Source organism: Leucoraja erinacea, chromosome 27 (assembly GCF_028641065.1).
Source record: "Leucoraja erinacea ecotype New England chromosome 27, Leri_hhj_1, whole genome shotgun sequence".
NCBI classification, from domain to species: domain Eukaryota; kingdom Metazoa; phylum Chordata; class Chondrichthyes; order Rajiformes; family Rajidae; genus Leucoraja; species Leucoraja erinaceus.
The window spans coordinates 29,948,416-29,972,109 of NC_073403.1; the positions used below are offsets into that span (position 1 = coordinate 29,948,416).

A 23,694-nucleotide genomic window follows, 5' to 3' on the forward strand; every position below is an offset into this window, starting at 1 on the left:
ATAATTGAGTTAATTTGATTGTCTCATCCGAATCCTCAATGCAGAATGAGAAGAGAACACCCTAATTAACACAAAATATGGCCTTTGCAATAGTAGAACACATTCAAATGTATATAACCTCAGGGACAGATGCCTTTCACCAGAGCAGCCATTTTATTCCATTGGTAATGAGGTCCTGATGGAGCAGTCGGACTACAGAGGTTTTCAAATCAGTTCAATTTTATTTTTAAGAAAGAAAGCCACACCGTACAAGCAATAACAATTTCCATCATGAAATTTCCCTTTGCAGTAAACCAAAAGCCATAGAGCGCCATCTCTTCTATCAAGTGAGTGATGCTCAGAATCCACCAGATGACCAAGTTTCAGTGAAAAGGTAGCAATGAAGTGCTTTAAATGAGTGGCCACCATGGAACGGTCTGATTAATGAATTGCATTGTTTTGCAGATACAAGTATTCAAAACTGCTAAATCTGAAACTCTCATTTCAAGCATTGTTTATTATAAATGAGCAAAAATAGAAAATTACTGCCATTAATTCAATTTATGAAACTATGCACCTCATTTGGAGTGTTTAATAACAATCCAGAACAAATAATTAAACAAAAGCTACTAGTATAGAACACCAAAAAGGAGCAGGACATATGCTGTGTAGGAACTGTAGATGATGGTTTATACCAAAGAAAAACACAAACAATTGGAGTAGCTCAGTAGGTTTGGAGAAAAAAGGTGACGTTTCGGGCCAAGACCCTTCTGCAGACAAACTTGTTTCTCTCACCCCCGACTCAGTCTGTAGAAGGGTCTTGACCCGAAATGTCCAAGTACAAATCCATAGATCCTTGATGGGTTAGTGCAAATAGTTGGGAAGGCATGTGGAATATTGGCCTTCATTAATCAGGCCACAGAAGTAGGGAGGTTATGCTCCAACATTATAAACCATTTTGTCAGAACTTGGTTTAGAGTACTGGGTGCAGGACTCACCACTAAGCCACAGGAGGGACGTGTTTGCACTGGAGAGGGTACAGAGGAGATTCACAGGGATATTGCCCATGATGGAGCATTTCAGTTGTGAGGATGGCTTGAAGAAGCCATTTATTTTTCCCCACTGGTATTGAGGAAGTTAAGAGGGAACATGATTGAGGTGTACGAATATAGTTAAGGTAGCCTGCAGAAAACCTCTTCCCCGTCCCCCACAATAGAGGTAGATACAGGGGTTTACGGTAAGGGGGCGAGGGTGTGGTGGGTGAAAGATTTCCCATAGGATACATGGGGGACCTTCACCAAGAGACTGGTAAGTAGCTGGAATGTACTAAGTGGAGTTAAAGCTGGATTCCTGCAACACTTAAGTGAGTCAACGAACACTTGAACACTTGGGTACAGTGTGCTGAATGATGGGGTCAATACAGAATGTTCGCACTGGTTAGCACGGACCAGTAGGGGGCAAATGGCCCATTCCATGTTTATGATTCTGATTGTATTGCTGAATGCTGTATTTTATATTCAACTTAATGAAATTTAAACATATTAATTGCATTAGAAAATGAGACCAGTAATCCTTCATGTGCACAAAAACCTAAACACTAGAGTCTGTATAAGCTGGAATTTTTGCAATTATTCCCATTTCAAATTCTGCAAGCTATCAATACCTTGGAACCAGCACACTGTTTCTCTTGCTCTTCAAAACACCATTAAAGTAGATATTACTACAATTTTAAAGAGTGTAGGACTGGGATTGTAGTGTACTATGGATTGGAGTTCTAGCAAAGTTATTCACAAGGCATTCTTACTGAAATTTTACAATCAAGCTAAATTCTACACTCATTATTGTCAATCTTTAGTCTATGCTGAAACTCAAATCTTCAAATTAAGAGCTTTAGAATAGACTTCCTGTGCTTTGTCATTTTTGTATACAGGGGCATTACAGCATGAGATCAGCTGGGATATCTGGTGAAACTTAGATTTTGGGCAAGATATCAGATCACTGACTCTGGGATGACATTCTCGACTCTGCCAGGATTAAGTGTATAAGGCAGAGAGAATGAATTGGGGTGGGAGATTGCAACCTTCACGTGGTCCGCCAAATTTTTCGTCATGTTTCGACGAATGCAATCAACCTGGCGTGCACAATCAAGTAAGATCGAATAGAACAAGTTGTCCTACAACTTTAGGCTGTGCACACCATACGTAATAAGAAGAAGAAAATGAATTGAGGGAGTGTGTACGGGGGAGGGGGGGGGGGGGGGGGGGGGGGGGTCGAGCGTGGGCGCGTTCTAACTTTATGGGCGAGAAGTATATGACCACCTAGACCAAACACTAAAGAACAATACTCCTATTCCTCATCCACCCTCCACCGATGCTAATGTGCCTGCATAGCATTAACCACAATTGAACCATGTGTTTCTGTCAGATGAGATGGTTAAGGGAACAATCCCAAGAGTGCACAACACACAAAAAAAAATCACTACTGAACTTAAAGATCTAGGTAAATATGCAGCATTTCTGAATTAAAGCCAAGCATCAATTGGGTTACAAATTTAAATCACGTACGTTGCCTGTTCATTGTTTTTTTTAGGTGAACAAGCTGAGAATTGTCCATTTGTTATGCAAACCAAGCAGATAGATTTCACTGTGATGTAATTTTACATTCAACATCCATGTAATGCACAAAAACAAAATTCAATTCAAGGCCCCAAGGTTTTAGAGAAAAAAAAAATATTGCTCTCTGAAATAAATCAACTTCCAAAACAGTTTGCAATATGGACTCACCACCAGAGATATTCCCTGTGGGGTATACTTTGTCAGAAGATTCATTCATTATCAAAAGTTTGCCAAATCTCCCTCTTTGAATAGCCCAAGTTTACAAATTGAAGAGTTTTGTTTGAGACCATTACACAATTAGTGGTTTAGGGGACCAAAACATGTTACAGAGTGTTGAAGGTCTTCATGTGCTTTGGGAAAAATAGGTCCCAGCGACGAAGACGCTGCAGAGTACATGCTTCAGCTCCCATGTTGCACGTGTAGCCATATGGGCAGCAGTGCATTTCATCTTCACAGCACGTTGCCTGCAAAAGAATCAGAACATCAGGTTAAGGACCCCATAATGTTGGATCATAATGCTGGGCAATAGGGGTGGGTGCACACCAATGTAACATCTTGACAACGCACATTGAACTCAGTTTCCCTGATCTTTAAATCATTCTGACATTCATTCCTGGAAAAGCTATGCTGATGCAGAGCAACAGAAAGCCATTGGTGAGCAGAGTTACGATTAATGCAAAGAACAAAATGAATATTTTCTTCTGAATGTTTATTTCATCTTAGAGAAAGAATAACATCATGCTACGCTCTAGTTATTGGATCCTAAATGTATAAAATACCTGCAGTCAATCAGACACCATTTAGTGGAAAAGTAAGACCTTGGACTGTTTTAGATACTTTTTACATTCTGAACTGTTCACTTTATTTTACATGTATACAAAATTGTATTTTTACATTTTACAGTGCAATGGAATATCTTCTCATTTTCATTGAATTTTCTTTCCATATTGTGATCCAAATTTAAATATTGAAACAATCTCTTACAATCAATTTGTTCATAGCATGAGTGATGCTGGCATGGCCACAGTTATTACCCATCTGATTTAACAATTCTCCCCCCGTAAAATCAGCAGCAGTGGAAATCAGTATCTTGAAGCAATCCCGATTACAAGATGCAATATCCCTCTAACTAGTGAAACTAATCTTTCACATTACAGATTATAAAAGCCAAATAAGGAATTTACTGACAAACGATTACTTTGCGAGATAATCAGGCCAGGACTGTACTAATGTTTAACAGAGGGTCCAGTTTACTTATTCAGTATTATTTAATAATTAAATTGTGGGACTGCAATATGATATAAACAGATATAAAACCAAACTAGTGTTAGGAATAATTGTAAAGCTCAGTGCCACCATTTACTGAATTGATTGTCAAGGTAAGCCATGGGAAAATGCTGTGACACTGCAAAAATACTGAAGGTAGTGGAGGCCAATTCACTGGATATTTCAAGATAGATTTAGCTTTTAGGGCTAAAGGAATCAAGAGATATGGGGAGAATGGGGAGCGCTCCGTTTCGTTGGCCCGCAGCAGACGGCAGCCTGAAGCCGCAGTCTGCATAGCTCCAGCTGGCGCGGCGTCATGTTATCTTTAATGATGGGGGACCTCATGGGGGACCCGGGGGGAAGAAGAAGCTTCCACCGCCGGCCCGCGGCCAACTTCTACCGCGGGTCCGGTATGGACTTAACATCACCCCTGGAGGGGAGCTTCGACCGCCGGCCCTGCAGACTGCGGTGCTTATGGCTGCGACGTGGAGGGAACTTTAAATCTTCGGCCGCCGGCCTATATCAACTAAAAGCTGCGGTCTCCGGTGGGGATGAGCCGACTCTGGACTTACCTGGACTTGTACCTTGTCCTTACCATCTGGACGCCCGCAGCAACGGCTGCGGAGGGTTGAGGTCCCGACCACGGGGGAAAATGGAGGAGGACTGGCCAAATTGTGTGCCTTCCACCACAGTGATGAATGCTGTGGTGGATGTTTATGTAAAATTTTATTGTGTTTTTGTGTGTGCCCTTTATCATTGTATCGCTGCTGACATATCATTTCACTTGCACTTTTTGTGCAATGTGACAAATAAACCGTTGTATTGTATTGAATGTAGGAATGGGGTACTGATTTTAGATGATCAGCCATGATCATATTGAATGGCAGTGCTGACTTGAAGGGCCAAATGGCCTACTCCTGCACCTATTTTTCTATGTTTCTAAATGCATGTGGATTTCATAAGTGATAGGCCATTCAGCGCATCGTCAACTCTGCCATTCAATCATAGCAGACCCATCTGACCCCATTCTCCTGCCCTCCCCATAACACTGTATTAATCAAGAATCTATCAGTCTCTACCTTAAAAATATCCACTGACTTGGCCTCCACAGCCATCTGTGACAATGAATTCCAAAGATTCACCATCCTCTGATTAAATTAATTCATCCTCATCTCCTTTCTAAAGGTCCATTCTTTTATTCCGAGCCTATGACCTCTGGTCCTAGATTCTCTCACTAGTGGATTTTTTTTAGATTAAAGGTAATGTACAATGAGTTTTGGTTCAAGAGATAAGGACCTGGCTGTAATGTGCTGAAGAATCAGCTTCAGCACGTTATCCTTGCAGCAGTAATGAAAGGATATGATTTGTAGTTCCAACCAGCATTCTTCAACTGCTGATTAACCAATTTAGTGCACTATTGGGCATGGTCATGGGATGTTATGTGAGGATGCATTATGCCTTAATTTATTCACGTTATTTACTGGTGCTGGACAGTTAAAATAATCTGGTTGGTGCAATCTTCTCACCACGTTACATTAAACCACAGTTTAAGTACCTTCAGCAACAATTCAGCTCAATTTAGCACCATCATTAAAGATAACATGGCATAGAGTGACACTGTGGAAGAGCAGCTGCCTCACAGCGCCGGAGACTTGGTTTCAATCCTAACCTCAGGTGCTATGTGTGAATGTTGTACGTTCTCCCTGTGATCGCATGGTTTTTCTCTAGGAGCTCTGGTTTCCTCCCACACTCCAAAGACGTGCAGGTTTGTAGGTTAATTGGCTTCTGTAAAATTGTAAATTGTCCCTACTGTGTGTAGGGTAGTGCTAGTGTACAGGGTGATCGCTGGTCAGCGTTGACTCAGTGGGCCAAAGAGCCTGTTTCCACGCGGTACCTCTAAAGTCAACACTGACCAGTCCTGACGAGACAAACGGCGAGCGGCAGAAACTCTACGATTATTGAAGCACCTACTTGTTCATACGGACAGCAAGCCCAGCTGCCCGAGGCCACCTTGCAGCAAGTGGCTGGAGACGGGCACTGCACCTCGTCATCACATTTCACGGAGGCAGAGGCTGGCGACGGCTTGACAATCGCAGGTACGGAGACACTTTGTTTTTCACAGGTCTCGGATGCCAAGTTACAGGTGTAGCCATTTGGGCAGCAGTGCTCATGATCCTCACAGCAGACCGCCTGGAAGAGATGAGAACAATCTACAGCAACATCTCACTCAAGGCCCTCCCGCTCCAAGCAAATAAACTGAAGCCTTTTAAAAAAATCAAAAACACTTCTCAAACACAAAGTAATTTATGATTTTAAAAAATCCAACAGGGTGGGAAAAGCAGGTGCCATGGGGAAAATATTAAATCAAAACTGCTTGAAAGTTTATGGCATTACCATCTTCTAGCATGAACAGGATACATGCAACACAATGTGGATCTTTTATTAAATGTTTTAACCTATGTCATTAATACGACTCAATCATGGTTCATTGATATTTTCAATTTACGTTTTGGGATGGCACAGTGACACAGAGGTAGAGTTGCTGCCTTACAGCAAATGCAGTGCTAGAGACCCAGGTTCAATACTGACTACGGGTGCTGTCTTTATGGAATTTTTACATACTCCTTATGACGGCATGGTTTTCTCCGGATTCCTTCCACAATCCAAAGACGTATAGGTTTGTAGGTTAATTGTTAACTTGTGTAGTTGTGTGTCTTGTAGGCTTTTTTTCCCCCTCATAATTCACATCTCACTGTACCTTAATTGGTGTGACGTGTGACAATAAAAGACCTTAACCGTTGAAACATTAATTGGCTTCTGTAAGTTGGCAAGTGTGTAGGATACAACTAGTGTACGGTTGATCAAGGGTCCTTTTCCATGCTGTATCTCTCAACCAAACAGAGTTTAAGGCTAATCAGATTCTCAGAGCACCTACACCACCAATGAACTGTATTCTGTAATTTAGTGCTTTGTCCCTGTCGGAATATCATGGGCTAGGAGGAATGAAAACTCCATTGTCCCAATGGTTTGGATCAACAAATGGAGACATTATCAGGTACATTAATATCAGAGGTTAATCACGAGATCTAGCAGGATGAAGTCTGAGCAATCACTCCATTGGGGTTTTAAGCAAAACAACCTAAATCTCCCACATCTTGAAATTTACAAAGAAACTAGGAACTGCAGATGCTGGTTTACAATATAAAGACAAAGTGCTGAAGTAACTCAGCTGGTCAGGCGGCATCTCTGGAGAACATGGATAGGTGACCTTTCAAATCAGAATGCTTTGTCAGAGTTATTGTGGATTGTCGTGGTGGAGAAGCTTGTATGAACCCGAGTTCCTGAGAGCAATGCCGTCTGGAGCTATGCTCCTGGTAGGTCCACCCATGGGGACAAAGAGCAATCCAACCAAGACCTCAAAGGTGGAACAGGCAGAGGAAGATGGCTGACCTTAGTGGACCCTGGCAAAAACCTGGACCCACTGCAGTTCGCTTACCGCCACAACCGATCAATGGTGGATGCGATCTCGCTGGCCCTCCACTCCGCTCTGGACCACTTGGACAACAAAAACTCATATGTCAGGCTGTTATTCATTGATTACAGCTCGGCATTTAACACAATCATCCCCTCCAAACTGGTTACCAAACTCGCAGAACTGGGTCTCTGCGCATCCCTCTGCAACTGGATCCTCGACTTCCTCATCCACAGACCAGTCTGTTCGTATTGGTGGAAATTTGTCAGCCTCGATAACAATCAGCACGGGAGCACCTCAAGGCTGCGTGCTCAGCCCCCTACTGTACTCACTCTATACCCATGACTGCGTAGCGAACCACAGTGCGAACTCCATCATCAAGTTCGCTGACGACACCACTATTGTGGGGCGTATCACTGATGGGGATGAGTCAGAATACAAAAGAGAGATCGAGCAACTGTCCATATGGTGCCAGCGCAATAACCTGGCCCTCAACACCAGCAAAACCAAGGAACTGATTGTGGACTTTGGAAGGTGTAGGAGGGGGGCCCACAGCCCCATTTATATCGTTGATGGTTGAAAGGGTCAAGAACTTCAAATTCCGGGGCGTGCACATCTCTGAAGATCTTTCCTGGCGCCTCTACTTCCTGAGAAGATTACGGAGAGTCGGATTGTCAAGGAAGACTCTCTCTAACTTCTACACAGTGCACAGTCGAGAGCATGCTGACCGGTTGCATCGTGGCTTGGTTCGGCAATTTGAGCGCCTTGGAGAGGAAAAGACTACAAAAAGTAGTAAACACTGCCCAGTCCATCATCGGCTCTGACCTTCCTTCAATCGAGGGGATTTATCGCAGTCGCTGCCTCAAAAAGGCTGGCAGTATCACCAAAGACCCACACCATCCTGGCCACACACTCATCTCCCTGCTACCTTCAGGTAGAAGGTACATTAGCCTGAAGACAGCAACAACCAGGTTCAGGAATAGCTGCTTCCCCACAGCCATCAGGCTATTAAACCTGGCTCGGACAAAACTATGATTATGAATAACTACTCTCTGTTATTTGCACTTTATCAGTTTATTTATTCATGCGTGTATATATTTATATCATGGTATATGGACACATTTATCTGTTTTGTAGTAAATGCCTACTATTTTCTGTGTGCTTAAGCAAAGCAAGAATTTCATTGTCCTATACAGGGACACATGCCAATAAACTCACTTGAACGTCACAACAGCTGGGAAAGCGGATGAAGGCTGCAACAGCAAAGAGTCTCCGGTTGTCTCCATGCCACCAGATCCTGACCCAAATCTGTCAAGGACCATGGGGTGACTGCCTGTGCAACAGTCTCCCCACATTAAACAAAGTCGCACACAGGCGTCCTCCATATAACACCCTGGAGGGGTGAAGTAAAACACCAAATGCAAACCTCCACTGCCTTGTGGCTATTACCCTATTCAGGAAAGGTGAAGACTGGTACGGCAGAATACACGGAGGAGACCACCATTTGGCGGTCCAACGGGTAGGAAGGTGGACCCAGCAAAGCGTCGTGGAGCGCATTTAGGGCACAATGTTCATGTTGAACACTGATGGCCGACCACTGCATCCTGACCTATCGCCAGCCATCATGACTATGTCTTGCCACTGGATCCAGATAGGCCGGGATGAGAGAGTGAGGCTGACGATTTGTGCAACTCTCCCTCACTCTAATCCAAGTCAAGCGCAAGTCATGACTTCGGGACCCGTACCGCCCAACTGGGCAAAGGAAGATCACCACAGGAGAGCGTGCAGCTGGGAAGGGGTGCACCGCAGAAGCTCAGAGGAAATGAGCCGCGCGCAAGTCTCCAGCCACTTCAACTTCTACTGCAGCACCCATCCAACTGTGACCCATATGTGGGCGAGCCTTCCGGGCCCAGGTCAGTCTCACCAGTCACCTCCAGACCCACAAACAAAAACACTGAAGTCATGGTCTTCTTTGACTACAAAGGACCAACAACAACAACATTGTGGGGAGTGGGGGAGAAAGAAAGCTGGAAAAGACTGGAAGGACAAAGCCTGGCAAGTAATAGGCAGATACAGGTGAGGGTTTTTGAGAGGCAGATCTTTGGATGTAGGCCAGAGATGAAAAGGTAAAAAGGAGCGAGATAAGGATAGAAAATTGCAAATTGTGGCACCAGAGGATGGAATGTAGGTGGAAGGGGGAGAAATGGGTGAAATGGGCATTGAGATGCTGCCTGACATGCAGCACGGTGTCTATTCTTGAAATTTACATTCCAGAAACATACCAGTGGGACTAAAACCCAGAGATGCCATTCACGGGAATTCTTCAATGGAAATATTTTTTTAAATGCAGAGTAAATATGAAAATACACCTCTTGTACACTGGTACCCGACATAGCCCTTTCCCCAGAGCAGCAATATATTATAATGCCCTAGGTCCTCCAGTCAAAACACCCCAAGGAATGTGTCCTTGTACTTGCTCAAGGTGCTATGCCAAGAGGCGGACATTAAACCCTGCCATCCCCACTGCTGCATCAGGAACTCGACAGACGCTTGCTCACCCCTCTGCCGCATGCAACCATGCCAGGAATGTGGCGTGAATTCCTGCCAATCCACTCAATGAATCACCCTGGTATCTAGTGTGGAAATGCTGCCTGTAAGGTCCGCTACTGAGCAAGCCCGGCTGAAATAGGGAGCACAGGGCAGGACATAGTTGGGATCTGACAATATCTGGTCACTCTATACTTCACACAAACTCAGAAAAGCAGCCAATATAATCAAGGACCACTCACACAGCTTAGTCATTTTTCTCCCATCAGGCAGAAGATACTAAAGCTTGAAAGCACGTACCATCAGATTCAAGAACAACTTCTCCACTGTTATCAGACTCTTTAAGGGACCTCTTACAGTCGGCTCTTGCAGTTTATATGGGCACGCTCGCTTTAACTGTGGCACTATATTCAGCAGTGTTTATTCCTTTGCACTACCCAATGTACTCAAGCATAGTATGATTGTGTGGATAGAATGCAAAACTTGTTTTTTAACATGTCAATGATAAATTTATGCCAATTTCATTGTATCGCCTTCATATGCAAACTGAAAACAGAGCTAAATGAACTGCTTTGCAGAGACAAATAAAGTTATTTCTTCTAACATTAATTTTTTTCACTTGATCTTTATTTATTTCATTAAAAGTATAAAGGAGCAAGAAATTAAGTTCAAAGCTTGACATGGTAGTTTTCCTTCCAAGTAACATACTTTAAGAGAAGAGGAGCAATAAAATATTTTCACCCAGTGTCTGGCACTCATTACCCTGAAAGATTTAGTGGAAAGGGAATAAAGTAGAATACAAGGAAATGCAGATGGTGGTTTCCAAAAACAAGAATGTCGGCGTAACTCTGCAGGTATGAAAGCATCTCTGGAGAACATGTACAGGTAATGCTTTGGCTTGGAATCCTTCAGTATTTTGATGTACTTTGAGGGTCATGAGCTACAGAACTACAGACTAAATTGCAAGATGGAGTTAGGCTCTGATCAGAACAAAGCAGTCTGTGTTGTACATTTTCTACATTCTATGAATGTTATTTCATCTCACCTATAATTATACCTCATTTAAAGATAATTGCTTGTTGCATAATGACCATATTCATATCTTTCTTTCCCACGTGTAAGAATTGAGGTGCATGAGACACAAAGCTAAAACCCATGCAGCAAGAAACAGGGAAGAGTAAGGTATTGCATGTTTGTAAAACAAAGCAAGGCGGCATGATGACACAGCGGTAGAGTTACTACCTTACGGCACCAGACACCCGGTTTCTAGACGTGCTGCTTGCACGGACTTGTATGTCCTCCCCGTGACCGCGTGGGTTTTCCCCGGGTGCTCCGGTTTCCTCCCACACTCCAAAGATGTAGAGGTTTGTAGGTTAATTGGATTTGGCAAAGATTGCCAATTGTCCCTAGTGTTTAAGATAGTGTTGGTGTACGGGGATGGCAGGTCCGCGCGGAGTCGGTGGGCCGAAGAGCCGGTTTCCGCGCGATCTCTCTAAACTATACAAATGGAAACTAATACAGAAAAGACGATGTGCATGCATACAGAAATTAATGCACCAGCCACATGTGAAGCACCAAGGCAGTATGGCATGAATGAACACACAAGCATTCACACAGATGGCACGAAGAAATATAACCAAGCAGCGACAACTAACCTGTAGAAGAGGGCAGCAGGCCCAGGATCCTGAGGTCAACTTGCAGCAAGTCGAGCCTGATTGACACTTCACAGTTTCATCACACTGGACATCTAAGGCTTCGCTTTTCACAATACTTGGCATCTTTGTTAATAGGGGGATAGAAATACTGCCTTTGTGACAGAGCTGTGCTTGAACATCACATGTATAACCACTGGGGCAGCAATGAATATGATCGCCACAGCAAACTCCCTGATAGAGAAAAGAAATACTGCTATATCTCAAAACCCAAGTCATAATCCACAAAGTGTTATTCTAAAATAAAGCTGATTAAGTAGCTTCACTCTAACAATCTACTTCTGGGAATAAATATCCTGTTTCCATCCTCAGGTTTATTTTCCACATTGAACCACAAGATATGCAGCACAAATCCTTAGCAGCTGTGCAATACATTGGATGACCTGGCTCTCACCAAAACCAAATGTCATCAAAAATGCACTTTTCCCCCCTAAAATATGATCTCATACTTGATACAAAGCATACCATGTCACAATTGGCTGCATTAGCTTTTCTTCTATTGCTCTCCAGATTGGAGGCGTTGTTGAAGTGTCACATGGCTCAATACTTAATCTCATGACGAGAAGGTCTAGGATTCAAGCCACACTATAAAACAAGTCATTCTTGCATCAGAAACGACCTGTTGCAGTACTGAAGGAGTGCTGCATTGCCAAGGGCATTATTTGAGACAAGACCTTCTGGTGGACAAATGAACTCTTCTGCTAACCTTCAAGCCACAAAGAGGATAAAATATTGTTTTGCAAAAAAACAGTCACGATAATATGCAAAAGGAGCAAATGACCAAATTTGACCAAAATACAAAGAGAAACATAAGGGGCCTGTCTCTGTTCGCGTTTTTTTCTGCGACTGCTGGCGTCATTGACTGACGTATCAGGGTCGCCAGAAGATTTTGAACATTTCAAAATCCAGCGGCCACAGAAAAAATGTTGCGACACTTGAGGAAACACCGTGCGTCAATACGCCACCACGTGCGTCACCGCCTCAACTTTTTTGGTAACATGATGCGTCAGTCAATGATGCCGGCAGTCGCCTAAGAAAATCGCCAAGTGAGACAGGCCCTTAAATCATCTTCAAGTATCGTAGAAGCAGACAGCAAGTCCCCCACATCCCACAGTTCAGCTGACACCATGGAGTGCTTGTTCGGCAGCTTGTAATTTCACAACACAGTATTAGTCACCTTGTCTAGGGCACCACTTTTTGATGAAGACTTCTTAATGGCAAATAAAAACAGAGGCAAGAATTTTTCCACCCCATCCCATCCAGAACAAGTCTGGAACTTCCAGAATGCAAAGGTGCTACGCACAGTAACCACGCTCACATTTACAGTGCCCTCCATAATATTTGGGACAAAGACCCATCATTTAGTTATTTGCCTCAGTACTCCACAATTTGAGATTTGCAATAGAAAATAAATCACATGTAGTTAAAGTGCACATCAAGAGAGAGCTAGATAGGGCTCTTAAAAATAGCGGAGTCAGGAGATATGGGGAGAAGGCAGGAACGGGGTACTGATTGGGGATGATCAGCCATGATCACATTGAATGGCATTGCTGGTTTGAAGGGCCGAATGGCCTACTCCTGCACATATTGTCAGAGATCACATTGAATGGCAGTGCTGGTTCGAAGGGCCGAATGGCCTACCCCTGCACATATTGTCAGATTTTAAGAAAGGCCATTTTTATACATTATGGTTTCACCATGTAGAAATTACAGCAGTGTTTATACATAGTCTCCCCATTACAGGGCACCGTAATGTTTGGGACGCAGCAATGTCATGTAAATGAAAGTAGCCATGTTTAGTATTTTGTTGCATATCCTTTGCATACAATGGCTGCTTGAAGTCTGCAATTCATAGACATCACCAGTTGCTGGGTGTCTTCTCTGGTGATGCTCTGCCAGGCCTGTATTGCAGCTATCTTTAGCTTATACTTGTTTAGGGGGCTAGTCCCCTTCCGTTTTCTCTTCAGCATATAAAAGGCATGCTCAATTGGGTTCAGATCAGGTGATTGACTTGGCCACTCAAGAATTGACCGTTTTTTAGCTTTGAAAAACTCCTTTGTTACTTTAGCAGTATGTTTTGGATCATTGTCTTACTGAAGAATGAACCACCGGCCAATGAGTTTTGAGGCATTTGTTTGAACTTGAACAGATAGGAAGTGTCTGTACATTTCAGAATTAATTATGCTACTACCATCAGCAGTTGTATAATCAATGAAGATAAGTGAGCCAGTTCCTTCAGTTGCCATACATGCCCAGGCCATAACACCCTCATCACTGTGTTTCACAGGAAAGCGACAGATAGCACAATGGGCTAAGAGTTCGGCTGGCGACCGGAAGGTAGCCGGTTCAAATCCCGCTTGGAGTGCATACTGTCGTTGTGTCCTTGGGCAAGACACTTCACCCACCTTTGCCTGTAATGGAATGTAATTACGGCGGCAGGCGCGGGCACACCGCGACGCCCTGTGTCTCCCTTTCAAGGGAGATGCTAAAAATGCATTTCGTTGTCTCTGTACTGTACACTGACAATGACAATAAATTGAATCATTTCATTTTCATTTTTTCACAGATGAGATGGTATGTTTTGGATCTTGGGCAGTTCCTTCTCTCCCCCATACTTTGCTCTTGCCATCACTCTGATATAAGTTAATCTTTGTCCCATCTGCCCACAAGACCATTTTCCAGAACGGCAGTTGCTCTTTTAAGTGCTTCTTGGCAAACCGTAATCTTGCCATCCTATTTTTGCGGATACCAGTGGTTTGCATCTTGCAGTGTAGCCTCTGTATTTCTGTTCATGAAGTCTTCTACGGACAGTGATCATTGACAAATCCACACCCGACTCCTGAAGAGTGTTTCTGATCTGTCAGACAGTTCGGGGATTTTTCTTTATTATATAGAGAATTCTTCTGTCGTCAGCTGTGGAGGTCTTCCTTGGCCTGCCAGTCCCATTGCGATTAGTAAGCTCACCAGTGCCCTCTTTCTTCTTAATGATGCTCCAAACAGTTGATATTGGTAAGCATAAGGTTTGGCTGATGTCTCTAACAGTTCTATTCTTGTTTCTTAGTCTCATAATGGCTTCTTTGACTTCATTGGCACAACTTTGGTCCTCGTGTTGATAAACTGCAATAAAAGTTTCTGAAGGTGATGGAAAGACTGGAGGAAATACTAGGTGCTGAGAGCTCTCTTGTACCTGCATTAAGGAGGCAATTACTGAGCAATTACAAACGCCTGTGAAGCTATGTGTCCCAAACATCATGGTGCCCTGAAATGTGGGGGACTATGTAGAACACAGCTGGAATTTCTACATGGTGAAACCAAAATGTATAAAAATGACCTTTATTAAAATCTGACAAATTGAACTTCAACCACATGGAATGTTTTCTGTTACAAATCTCAAATTGTGGAGTATAGAGGCAAATAAATAAATGATGCGTCTTTGTCCCAAACATTATGGAGGGCACTGTAACAGCAATGGGATATTTAAAGACCCGTGATCTGCAATGCCTTAAACCTAATGCCGGAATGTGCGTTTAGATAGTAGCTTTTCTCAATTGTGATGTACATAATCACGATTTTAAATAAGCCTATCAAAAAATGTAAGGCATTAACAGATCAGCAAAAAAACAAGTCATCGATGAATGATAGGTGAATTGTATACCAGGAGTGAAGTTAGAATGAGTTTAAGGATGGTATGATTAAGGATGATATTTTTAAGGATGGGAGAGTAAAGAAGTCTCTCTGGTGGCAATAGAAGAAAAGGTAGGCAGGGAAACAGTGCAAGACAAGGAGGTGTTTAATGAGAAAATAAATGTAAAATTCAGCTAAAATCTGTAGGTTATGAATGATAAATTTTATTATAATTTATATGCAGGAAAAATGTTCCTGATGTCAGGGGAATCCAGAACCAGGGGGTCACAGTTTAAGAATAAGGGGAAGGCCATTTGGGACTGAGATGAGGAAAGGTTTTTTCACCCAGGGAGTTGTGAATCTGTGGAATTCTCTGCCACAGAAGGCAGTGGAGGCCAATTCACTGGATGTTTTCAAGAGAGTTAGATATAGCTCTAAGGGTTAACGGAATCAAGATATATGGGGAAAAAGCAGGAACGGGGTACTGATTCTGGATGATCAGCCAAGATCATATCAAATGGCCTACTCCTGCACCTATTTTCTATGTTTCTGTATGCAAGTCTTTGAATGTGACCAAAATTTAAAAATAGAATTTTACTGTGACAAAAGCTTAATTTCATATTTTCTCAGTTGAAAGGCAAAGCTTAAGGCTGGGATAAATAAATAAGGTTAAGAGGAAGAAATGGAAATAATTATAATTCTAGTCAAATGGCGAAGATGAGGGAAAGTCGAACACCAGGGGCAGGTTAAGACCATCACGGACTGTAGAAGGGAGAAACATAGAAAATAGATGCAGGAGGCCATTCGGCACCACCATTCATTGCGATCATGGCTGATTGTCCCCAATCAATAACCCGTGCCTGCCTTCTCCCCATCTTCCTTGATTCCACTAGCCCTGATTCCTAGAGCTCTATCTAGCTCTCTTAAATCCATCTAGTGATTTGGCCTCCACTGCCCTCTGTGGCAGGAAATTCCACAAATTCACAACTCTCTTGGTGAAACAGTTTCTTCTCACCTCAGTCTTAAAAGGCCTCCCCTTTATTCTAAGAAGTGTGGCAGATTGAGAGGGGGAGAATTGGAGCTGTCTTAGGAAGTTTGACTTGTTTTAGTAAGGTTCGGTAGGGTTTGACAATTCCTCCTTCAGCCTCAGGACCAAAAAGATGCCAAATATCAAACAGGCTTCCTCTGTGGCTAATCAGATGTGTAAAGTTTCTGCATTTTAAAGGGGACAGAAAGGGAAGTTAGCAGAAGAATCCCTCCAACGCAAGGTAAAGGATAATTCTGCAGCATGCCTGTACTGCTGCACTAACATCACTACACCAGTGTCAGACATGCTGCCTTCATTTTATTTACATTCATTACTTTAGCGCCATGGGAACAGAAGCACTCATGTTCTCAACAGAGCCCTACCTGAAGATTACACAAGGAGACATTGGGACAGCAGTGTACAAGATCTTCACAGCACATTGCAGGCTGCAGCAAAGTTAAATCAAATTAAGATGTGACTGCCAAGAGACAAGTCAATGTCTGCCGTAAGAGTCTCCGTGAAACCCAAAAGTCGTCATCCTGAAATAAGGATAGCAGGGCAGTATCATAATCTCAGTTCAATACCCAGCCACCTGTACATCAGAATCCCACTCCAGGCTTTTGTCCATTTCCCCTAACAATAATGCAGCTTGAAATTTTCTGGCTCAACTTCCCATGGTCAGTAAATCCCATGACCCAGCACGTTTTAAACCTAATCTGTAGCTGAGTAACTCTTACCAGTATACCTTTTGCAATCTCAGCAGACAGCCAATGCTGCCGATTTAAGAGAAACGGGTTACAAACAGTTCTTGGAACCCATACATAACCTGGGGATACCTCTACTTAAGAATAGTTCTCCTGCTCAGGAGACAATCAGGGACAATATTTGTGGTCCAGCATCAGTCTGGTCTCAAGGGTGACAGACTAAATAGTGTCGACTAATTTAAACACAATCTAATTTAAACATAAGATAGACCAGTTATTTGAAAACAGCATACTGGTTGAATCGTACGTCTCTTCCACCAGCTATTGCATACTCACTGCAGTGATTGTTAGCAAAGCTTTTCAGTGTCCTCCTGAAAGAATGTGGGTTGGCCCTCATATAGAGGATTTAAGAGGCTTTTATAAAGGCACATGGACATGCAGAGAATAGAGGGATATGGATTACGTGCAGGCAAATAAGAGTTGATCTTAACATCATGTTCAGCACAAGCATTGTGGGCCGAGGGTACAATAGGTACACAAAATGCTGCAGTGGCTCAATGGATCATCTCTGGAAAAAAGGAATAGGCGGCATTTCGGGCGAGACCCTTCTTCAGACCCAATTCCATGTTCGACATAATGCCTCATACCAGTCAAAGCAGTTGAAAATTGAAGGACTGTATGGTTTCACTCTAATTTAGTTCCCAAAATACAAACACAAGAAACTGTGGATGCTGGAATTTTGAGCAAAAAGCAAATTGCTGGAGGAACGCAGCAGCCCTAGCAACATCTGCGGAAAGTGAATGGACAGGCAATGTTTTGGGTCGCGATCAAAATGTCATCCGTCCATTTCCTTTCACAGATGTTGCTTGACCTGTGCAGCCCCTCAATAAATGGCATCACATTAACTTTTCTGTTCACAAAATATCAATGGAATGGAGGTTGTTTGACCTGAAACTGCAATAGCACCCATAACCCCAGTGGGAGCTATACATATACTGAACGAAAACTCCAAACCTACACAAAATAGTAAGTACTCAGAAGACAGTAGATTCAATAGGACCCTCATTTCCTGAACAGTGTTATTTTCAGGTAACAACTGAATCTACAGTGCATTCAGAAAGTATTCAGACCCCTTCACTTTTTCCACATTTTAGTATGTTACAGCCTTATTCTAAAACTGATTAAATTCATTTTATCATCAATCTATACACAATAGCTCATAATAAAAAAGCAAAAACAGGTGTTTGGAAATTTTTGCAAAGTAATTAAAAAGAAACAACTGAAATATCACATTTACATAAGTATTCAGACCCTTAACTCAGTACTTTGTTGAGGCACCTTTGGCAGTGATTACAGCCTCAAGAAGGGTTTCGAAGAAGAATCTGAAGAAGGGTCTCGACCAGATATTTCACCTATTTTCGCTCCATAGATGCTGCCTCACCCGCTGAGTTTCTCCAGCATTTTTGTCTACCTTTGATTTTTCCAGCATCTGCAGTTCCTTCTTAAACAACAGCCTCAAGTCTTCTTGGGTATGACGCTACAAGCTTGGCACACCTATTTGGGTAATTTCACACATTCTTTTCTGCAGATCCTCTCAAGCTCTGTCAGGTTGGATGGGGAGCGTCGATGCACAGCTATTTTCAGGTCCCTCCAGAGAAGTTTGATCGGGTTCAAGTCCAGGCTCTGGCTGGGCCACTCAAGGACATTCACAGACTTGTCATGAAGCCACTCTGCGTTGTCTTGGCTGTGTACTTAAGGCCGTTGTCCTGTTGGAAGGTGAACCTCCACCCACGTCTGAGGTCCAGAATGCTCTGGAGCAGGTTTTCATCAAGGATCTCTCTGTACTTTGCTCCGTTCATCTTTCCCTCGATCCCGACTAGTCTGCCAGTTCCTGCCGCTGAAAAACATCCCCACAGCATGATGCTGTCACCACCATGCTTCACCGTAGGTATGGTATTGGCCAGGTGATGAGCGGAATCTTGCTTCTCAAGGTCTGAGAGTCCTTTAGGTGCCTTTTGGCAAACTCCAAGCGGGCTGTCATGTGCCTTTTACTGAGGAGTGCCTTCTGTCTGGCCACTCTACCATAAAGGCCTGATTGGTGGAGTGCTGCAGATATAGTTGTCCTTCTGGAATGTTCTCCCATCGCCACAGAGCTCAGGAGCTCTGTCAGAGTGACCATCGGGTTCTTGGTCACCTCCCTGACCAATGCCTTTCACCCCCGATTGCTCAGTTTGGCCAGACGGCCAGCTCTATGAAGACTCCTGGTGGTTCCAAAGTTCTTCCATCTAAGAATGACGGAGGCCATTGTACTCTTCGGGACCTGCAATGCTGCAGAAATTGTTTTATACCTTCCTCGATTTATACCAGATCTGTGTCTCGACACAATCCTGTCTCGGAGGACCACGGACAATTCCTTCGTCTTTTGAGTGTCATAGCAAAGACTCTGAACACTTACGTAAATATGATATTTCAGTTATTTATTTTTAATTACTTAAACTTTCTAAACACCTGTTTTCGCTTCTTCATTCTGGGGTATTGTGTGTAGATGATAATAAAAAAATATTTTTAAAATGGATTTTTTATGGATTTAATCCATAAGGCTGCAACATAACAAAATGTGGAAAACGTGACGGTCTGAATACTTTCTGAATGCACTGTATGCTGTAGATAACATTAACGTACTCTACAACATCCCTGATCCAGATAAAGCTGTACAAGTGTGACTTCCAATGGGGCTATAAGTCTGGCCCAGCCGACTTACATTACAAACAAGCCACTTTTCCATCCATTTCATATGGGGAACATTAATGAAGAAGATTCCTTAAATTAATTGGATAGCTATTTTCCATAACAGATACAAATGTCATTGTTCGCCCATTACAATTAAAGATTTGTTTTTAGAACTAACCAATGGGATAGGGCAGCATCCCCAGTCCCCAGAAGGTTGCTTGCAGCAGGTTTCACCTGCGGGGCAGCTCGTGGTAGCATTACACTTCACATCGATCATGGCACCTTTCACAACAGCTGGCATTTTGGTCCTCCAGCGCATGGAAGCATGCTTCCTCTGACATTCTCCAGTATCACCGACACACGTCGTTCCTTGTGGACAGCAGTGTATTTTATCACTACAACAAACTGCCTGATGGGAGAATAAAGAAAACTTATTGTAGTACAATTAAATATTGTCACAAAAATAATAAATACAGTAATTTTAAATCATTACAATGTTTAAGACTTTATATTCCTGACTATTATAGTCATACAGCATGGAAACAGGCCCTGCAGCCCAACTTGCTCACACCAACTAACATGTCTTATCCACACTAGTCCCACCTGCCCGGCTTTGGCCCATATCCCTCTGGCCCAGTATATCAGACCAAGCATCACAAACCTAGGGGTTAAAGTGGACCCTGAGCTTAAATTTGACAGTCAGATCAAGGCTGTTAAATCAAGCTTTTTCCATTTGAGGCAGCTGGCCAAAATAAAGCCAATTCTATCAAGGCAGCACTTTGAGACGGTAATCCACGCCTTTGTTACCACTCGGCTGGATTAGTGCAATGCACTGTATGTGGGGGTTAGTGGGTCCTCCATCGCCCATCTCCAGATGGTACAGAATGCAGCTGTACGTCTTTTAACTGGCACACGTAAACATGAGCACATTTTAGCCTCACTCCACTGGTTGCCTATTCAGTTTAGGATCCATTTTAAAATTCTTTTATTTTCTTTTAAATCCCCGAATGGTCTTGCCCCGCCCTACCTATCTGAGCTTCTACACCCTTATACACCCGCCCGCTCTCTCAGGTCAGATAATCATCTGCTCCTGAGTGGGCCTAAAACTAAGCTGAAGCTCAGAGGGGACCGTGCCTTTGCTGTGTCGGCACCCAAATTATGGAACGATCTGCCTCTCCACATTAAACAGGCCTCTTCTCTGTCTGTTTTTAAATCACTTCTTAAAACCCATCTCTTCTCCGTGGCCTTTGATACCCAGTAAGATGTCGACTTTATTTGTTTACTTGATTGAATTTCTTATTTTTTGATTGCTTTTATTCCGTGGCTATTATTTTTACTCATGTTTTATGTCTTTTAATTTATTGTTGTATTTCATATGTAATTTTTGTGCCTCATGTGAGCTGTTATGGTGTCTGTTTACGATGTCTTGTTTATTCTTCTGTACAGCACTTTGGTCAACATTGGCTGTTTTAAAGTGCTTAACAAATAAAGTTGGATTGGATTGGATAAACCTGCCCTATCCATGTACACAATTGTTTCTTAAACGTTACAATAGTCCCTGCCTCAACTAACCCCTCTGGTAGCTCGTTCCATACACCCACCTCCCTCCGGGTCGAAGTTAAGACCAAAGTTGGACCCATGAAGACTGAAAAGGGTGAATTTATTATGGGGAACAAGGCAGATGAGTTGAACAGGTACTTGGGATCCGCCTTCATGAAGGAGGACACAAACAATCTTCCTGATGTACTAGCAAGAGGGTCTGGGGTGATGGAAGAACTGAAGGAAATCCACATTAGACAAGGAATGGTGTTGGGTAGACTGATGGGACTGAAGGCTGATAAATCCCCAGGGCCTGATGGTCTGCATCCCAGGATGCTTAAGGAAGTGGCTTTAGAAATCGTAGACGCATTGGTGATCATTTTCCAATGTTCTATAGATTCAGGATCAGTTCCTGTGGATTGGAGGGTAACTAATGTTATCCCACTTTTCAAGAAAGGCGGGAGAGAGAAAACAGGAAATTATAGACCAGTTAGCCTGCCATCGGTGGTGGGGAAGTTGCTGGGGTCAATCTTAAAAGATGAAATAGCGGCACATTTGGATAGCAGTAACAGGATCGGTCCATGTCAGCATGGAAATTACGAAGGGGAAATCATGCTTGACTAATCTTCTAGAAATTTTTGAAAATGGACAAGGGAGAGCCAGTGGATGTAGTGTACCTGGACTTTCAGAAAGCATTTGATAAGGTCCCACATTGGAGATTAGTGGGGAAAATTAGGGCACATGGTATTGGGGGTAGTGTGCTGACATGGATAGAATATTGTTTGGCAGACAGGAAACAAAGAGTAGGAATTAACAGGTCCCTTTCAGAATGGCAGGTAGTGACTAGTGGGGCACCGCATGGCTCGGTTCTGGGACCGCAGCTATTTACAATATATATTAATGATTTAGATGAAGGGATTACAAGTAACATTAGCAAATTTGCAGATGACACAAAGCTGGGTGGCAGTGTGAACTGTGAGGAGGATGCCATAAGAATGCAGGATGACTTGGACAGGTTGGGTGAGTGGGCAGATGCAGTTTAATGTGGATATATGTGAGGTTATTCACTTTGGAAGCAAAAAAAGGCAGATTATCTAAATAGTGTCAAGTTTGGGAAAAGGGGAAGTACAACAGGATCTGGGGGATCCTTGTTCATCAGTCAATGAGAGTAAGCATGCAGGTATAGCAGGCCATGAAGAAAGCGAATGGCATGTTGGCCTTTATAACAAGAGGAATCAAATATAGGAGCAAATAAGTCCTTCTGCAGTTGTACAGGGCCCTAGTGAGACAACATCTGGAGTATTGTGTGCAGTTTTGGTCTCAAAATTTGAGGAAGGACACTCTTGCTATTGAGGGAGTGCAGCGTAGGTTCACAGGGTTAATTCCCGGGATGACGGGACTGTCATATGCTGAGAGAATGCAGCGGCTGGGCTTGTATTCTCTGGAATTTAGAAGGATGAGAGGATATCTTATTGAAGCATATAAGATTAAAGGTTTGGACATGCTAGAGGCAGGAAACATGTTCCCGATGTTGGGGGAGCCCAGAACCAGGGGCCACAGTTTAATAATAAGGGGCAAGCCATTTAGAACGGAGACGAGGAAACAGTTTTTCACACTGAGAGTTGTGAGTCTGTGGAATTCTCTGCCTCAGAGGGCAGTGGAGACCGACCGGTTCTCTGTATACTTTCAAGAGAGAGCTAGATAGGGCTCTTGAAGATAGCGGATATGGGGAACAGGGTAATGATTGTGGATGATCAGCCATGATCACATTGAATGGCGGTGCTGGCTTGAAGGGCCGAATGGCCTACACCTGCACCTATTGTCTATTGTGTGAAGGTATTCTTCTGGACAAACCCAAGCAAATGAGAGAATGAGAGAAGCAGGCAGAGGTGAGCACCATGTGTTTTGTTAACAGTCCCAGGAGTAAATGCCGCTGGTAATTGCAATGCATGAAGTACTTTAATTTTTGGTAAGGAAATTACTTAAACTTTATGTCAAAGCCCACGCATTGATTCCGATTTTGGGTTACAAAAACAACACAACTATTAACGTTTGGTATAACAGTGCAAAATCAAGCAATTTCTGAAGTGTATGCAGTTGGACACAGGAATTACAACATTAAACTAATGGATAATTAATTCTTACATTTTGTGCAGCGACATTAAATTTTGCTTTCACCTAAATAAATTCCGTACACATCTTCCCAAAAGCTGGAACTTGATACGCTACAGGTGCACCTTTTATGGTTCTTTACGAGATTAGCCAAGTCATGTTTGCAGGTCAAGTTCAAGCCTGCTCTTACCCAACAAACACATAAATATTGTCAGCTCGATGCACTACAGCGATCGTAATAATCAAATCACTTTTCCCAGAACCCAGACAACTGAAATTTGATGCAGCATTCTTCAGACTCCTAATAAAGAGCCACTAACTCAGCATAGATCAGCAGAGAATCATTCCCCAGTCTGTGGGGCTCAGG

General features: G+C 43.0%; 1 protein-coding gene across 2 annotated transcripts in view; it reads right to left on the minus strand.

Moving 5' to 3' along the window:
- Positions 1 to 201: 201 nt before the first annotated feature.
- Positions 202 to 23,694, minus strand: part of grnb (granulin b) — a 78,934-nt gene continuing 55,441 nt past the window's right edge. Inside the window, exons 11-14 of one of the 2 annotated variants that reach the window (XM_055657355.1) lie at positions 19,855 to 20,085; positions 11,535 to 11,765; positions 5,832 to 6,050; positions 202 to 3,058 (exon numbers count right to left, since the gene is read on the minus strand). In XM_055657355.1, coding sequence (XP_055513330.1) covers positions 2,918 to 3,058; positions 5,832 to 6,050; positions 11,535 to 11,765; positions 19,855 to 20,085 — 822 coding nt within the window. In that variant the 3' untranslated portion in view covers positions 202 to 2,917. The remainder of the gene's footprint in view (positions 3,059 to 5,831; positions 6,051 to 11,534; positions 11,766 to 19,854; positions 20,086 to 23,694) is intronic. The other variant, XM_055657356.1, reaches the window with a different exon arrangement.